Source organism: Anarrhichthys ocellatus, unplaced genomic scaffold, assembly GCF_004355925.1.
Source record: "Anarrhichthys ocellatus isolate YVR2014 unplaced genomic scaffold, GSC_Weel_1.0 scaffold95, whole genome shotgun sequence".
Taxonomy (NCBI): Eukaryota; Metazoa; Chordata; class Actinopteri; order Perciformes; family Anarhichadidae; genus Anarrhichthys; species Anarrhichthys ocellatus.
In genome coordinates, this window is record NW_022280125.1 from 298,314 (window position 1) to 303,220 (window position 4,907).

Here is a 4,907-nt window from a genome sequence, read left to right on the forward strand (position 1 = left end):
ATGTATATATGTATATGTATATGTATGTATATATGTATATGTATGTATATATGTATATGTATGTATATATGTATATGTATGTATATATGTATATGTATGTATATGTATGTATATATGTATGTATATATGTATATGTATGTATATATGTATATGTATGTATATGTATGTATATATGTATATGTATGTATATATGTATATATGTATATATGTATATGTATATGTATGTATATATGTATATGTATATATGTATATGTATATATATATGAGTGATGGTTAAATCACAAAAGAACTACTTTATCCGTATCCAAAACAGCACAAATGTCCCCGTTGGGACTGATGAGGGATTATCTTGTCTTGTCTTATCGCCCATTCCTACCTTAAGAAAGAATTCAACATCTTGGGAAATACACTAATTGGCTTTTGTGCTCTTTGTGTGTGAATCAAACAAACAAGATACATTGCGATAATTAGATCTTTCAGCCTGCTCCCAATCTTTATGCTTTGCTCAACTAATCCCTCCTTCATACGTATCGCACTGACATGACTCAAGTGGTATTGATCGTTTTATATTAACCAAAGTGTAAAACTGCTCTTTTAAATGTATCGTCACTAAAGTTTTAGGACTCGATATCAGAGAAAGCATCTTTTTGTGTAGACCATGCGTTAACAGTTATGAGTCAACATTATGTTTATAATATGTGAGGCATTTTGTCACCGAGAAGTGTAATTCAGAGTTACAATTGGTTCTGACCTCGTCCTGTTTCTGATTTCAGAATACAGGAATTCAAAGAAACCTTGAGTGAAGAAAACATCAACTTGAAGACACTGAGGGAGCTGTGCTTCAATGGTAATGTTCACACCTTGAGCTTCTTTGTGCTGAAACTGATCACGTTCCTGTCACATTTTATTGTTCTGTATTTATTCTTTTCTTTATTCAACTCAGGAATCCCATTTGAAGGAGGCATACGAGCGCTTTGCTGGAAAGTAAGTTGCTCTGCCTCTGTTTTAGTAAACTTCTGTGCATGACACATTGGCCCTCATGCAAGAACATTTTTGTGTTCTTATCCTAAACCTCTCGTACTTTCTTCCTTGAGGTTTGCTCATATGAGTGTTACAAGTTGGATCCAGCAAACCCTCTTAAGCCGAGTTCGCACTACACGACTGTGGCCCTCAGTGTGCGAAATACCTGGTGGCAATGGGGGGGGGGGGGGGGGGTCCCCGAAAGAAATGAGTCAAGTAGTAAATGCATTATAAAGAAACCAAGGTTGAATATACTGTGAACAATTTGATTTGGCTGCAAAATATTTACTCAAATGTAGATTTAAGACCTCCTGTTTCTAAAGCATCAAATGGTCCTTTATACAATCCTTAGACATGTAGATAGTGTTTTTATCAGTGAACTATTTGGGACAGTCACGTGATTGCGCGCCAAGTTACAGAAGTTCAGAAGTGTAGACCACTTGCAGGAACCGCCGCTTCACTAAAGCGAGTATAAACTAAGCTTTAACCCGGCACTCACACCTCGGCTCGTCTTCTTCTAGTTGCCATCCTGGTAACCAGGAAGAGGAGAGACGATGTCCTGCTTTCATACAGGTTCTTACAAAAGGCACTGGAGGAAATTTGTCCAAAAGGGGTCCATTTAGGTCACAAAAGACGTGAAGACTCTAGCTGGCTGTGTCTTTCAACATTACGGCGGAAATCGTCTCTATTATATTTGTGAATAAATGTTTTGCAGTTTGAATAATGTAAACTGCTGGGCATTAGTGAGCTTCTTAAAGACATTTTAGTACCGATTGCAAGTGACAAATAGTTGTCTTATGACCTTAGATTTTGCTCTTGAGGCTGTCAGGGGGTCTAAAGTTTCAACCAAGGGTCTGGGACCCCCAAGACCTCCGTATTTCGCACACTGGTAGCCCTGATTTTCCACTTGCCGACAGTTTTTTGAGATTTTGTACAAAAGCCCCAGAACAGAGCCAAATGCGTGTGACCTGTGACCCGCCGGTGCAGCACTGATGCATTCCAGATATCTAGCATTGAATTTGCAACACGGACCAAAGTTGGTGTTGGATGTTCACATGAACATACATAGCACATAACACAGTGACTGATCTACATCGCGGAAGACGTGTGGAAACACGTGTTTTCCAGACAAAACGTAGTTGGTAGACCTCATGGGGACTCCAGATGAGAGATTGTAGTGTGTGACTCCCAGTCCCCGGTCAGTCATGTAGTGTGAAAAGCACAATGACTTCAAGACAGCCAGTTGTTTGGTGTGAACAGATATCTGACTGCTCTGAAACTCATGTAGTGTGAACTTTGTTTCCACTTGAGGAATGCTCCATGAGACGTGATCATTAGCATAACATCCCAAACTGCTCTAGAACTACCCAGCTACCAGTTCCACTCCATTTGTTGGCAAGTTTCCTTCAGAAAATATAACATCCGAGAGTAAATAAAAGAAGTGCTTTACAAAGCCTCTCATCCAGCCACACACATGATGATGGTTAGGAGAAGAAACCACGAGCCGCTCTCTCATCTCAGCCACAGCCACCTCGTATCCTCACACATGCTTTCATGAGAACTCATCGGACTCCTCAACAGGAACAAACGGCATACAGTACACAACACTTCTTCTTTCAAAGAACATTTTTCTCTATAAAGATTTTCCTTACAGGGTTTAAAACACTTTCCCATACTAGTTGATATCTTATTCCAACTACATTGATGTCTGTATGATGCTTATTTGAGGGAAGTCTTCACAGCCAAGCTCCCAGGTTCTTTATGGCTGCACCATGACATCAAACGGAAACATTCAAAACGTCCTTAATACACATTCTCTCAAACTGCATGCTGGTATTTATAAACTCTGTGTTCTCGACCATAGTTTGAATAAAGTTGACTGGGTCGGAGCACCAGACTGGTAACAATGGCCTGGTGGGTACAGCAGGGTTGAAGATGATGTAATTAGGATCTTGACTCTACTCTTTGGTAAATAACAGAAGTGAGGTCTGAGACTAAAGTGTGTGGGATTAGATGGACTGCATGGCTCACTAAATGTTCTGTGATTATTTGACTCTGCTTTCAGATCCTTCTTAATTATCTACCTTTCGATCAGACATTATGGGAGTCTTTCCTCAAAAAGCAGAGGTAAGGAGAACACGCTGATCAAAGAACACCCACGTTCTATTTTGGGGTTCCTCTTTTGGTGTCACTAGGCAACCACCAGTTCAATCAGCATTGCTGGTGACATTAGCTAATGCCGTTAGCTGGGCAGAAAGAGCTGTGCCTCCCCAGGCCTGATGCTGTGTCTCGTGGTGAAGCTAGCTGGGCAGAAACAACCTTTACTGTTGTTTCCTTCTTTATATCTCACCCGATTCTGTTTGTCACCACATTCTTCTGATTTTAGAAATATTATTTACTAACAGGAGGTAATCTATATAGATATTTTCATGTAGATATTTTGTTGTGGCAACTAATGATTATGTTCATTATTTTCATTATCGTCCAGTGTATCAAATATCAGAAAATAATAATAAAGAAGCCCTAGATGCCTTCTAGTGTCATCAACTAAAACCCCAAAATATCAATTTACAATCATATCAAATCTCATTTACGAAGCTGTAAACAGTAAATGGTCTGTGTTTTTGCTTGTTAAATAAAAATGACTCGAATATCAATTTGCCGATTCACTTTCTGTTAACTGATGAATCAACTTTTTGTCTCGGCACTCTTAATGTATAGGCCTGGATTTGAACAAATGTGAGCTTTTCAGCTTCCTCCATGTTGTGCCTCTCACAGGGAGGTGTACTCCCAGTTCCTAAGAGAAATGATCATCCAGCCGGGTATTGCAAAAGCCAACTTGGGCCTTTCCAGAGAAGATGTGACTATGGAGGACCATGTGAGTCAAGTCTCCTCTGTTCTGGTGTTATTTCTTCTTCTTCATGACATCTATCACACTGCTGTCCATCCTGATAGAGGGATCCTCCTCTGCTGCTCTCTCTCAGGGTTCTTCCTTTGTTCCCTGTTCTGATGTGAGGGTCAGAGTTGTATGTTGCACAGATTGTAAAGACCTCTGAGGCTAATTTGTGATAGTGGACTTTACAAATATATGGTTAATGATCACTACTACTAATAAACTACGTTTAGGGTTGACTTTGGAGGCGTGGTGGAATATGATGATCCTCATGCACTCGCATGAACGCAACCACGTGACATTTTAATTCCCACACTCGTAAAAAATGGTCACATAAGCGACAGTTCCGGTCTCATTTGAGATTGTGTACGTGTGACGTCAGTTGTCATCTGCCCATGTACACACACACACACACACTTATTTATTTCTCAGTGTGTTCTTAGTAAGCACTGGAAGAGAAGTGTTAAAGAGGACTTAGAATATGAGAACTATCAAAGCTCTAAAGCTGGATGTACCGGTCAGAAAGGAAACTGCTCGTCCGGCTCTTCGCTCACAGGTGTATAACCATTCAAGTCATTTCATTTTTTTATTCAGCCTCTAAATCCGAATCCAGACAGCAGGTGGAATAACTACTTCAAAGATAATGAGATTCTGCTCCAAATTGACAAGGATGTGAGGTGAGGTATCTGTTCATTTGCTCTAGATAGCATACAGTATGAATGTGTATACAATAGGTCTGCTAAAGTATAATGTTGTTGTTGGCATGTTTGCAGGCGGCTGTACCCAGACATGGCCTTCTTCCAGCGTCCCACAGAATACCCATGCCAACTTATCTTGGACCCTCAGAATGATTATGAGACGCTGCGGCGACGAGTCGAACAAACCACACTGAAAGCACAAACTGTAAACCGCAACCGCAGTGGAGTTACCAATGTGAGTGACTATTAGTGTGTGTGTGTGTGTGTGTGTGTGTGTGTGTGTGTGTGTGTGTGTG

General features: G+C 40.4%; 1 protein-coding gene across 2 annotated transcripts in view; it reads left to right on the forward strand.

Annotated features, from left to right (window-relative positions):
- The window catches only part of tbc1d13 (TBC1 domain family, member 13), a 22,438-nt gene that overhangs the window by 12,161 nt on the left and 5,370 nt on the right, over positions 1–4,907 (forward strand). For both annotated transcript variants that reach the window (XM_031875761.1, XM_031875762.1), the window contains 6 exons: positions 774–847; positions 944–984; positions 3,086–3,147; positions 3,799–3,898; positions 4,508–4,590; positions 4,687–4,846. In XM_031875761.1, coding sequence (XP_031731621.1) covers positions 774–847; positions 944–984; positions 3,086–3,147; positions 3,799–3,898; positions 4,508–4,590; positions 4,687–4,846 — 520 coding nt within the window. The remainder of the gene's footprint in view (positions 1–773; positions 848–943; positions 985–3,085; positions 3,148–3,798; positions 3,899–4,507; positions 4,591–4,686; positions 4,847–4,907) is intronic.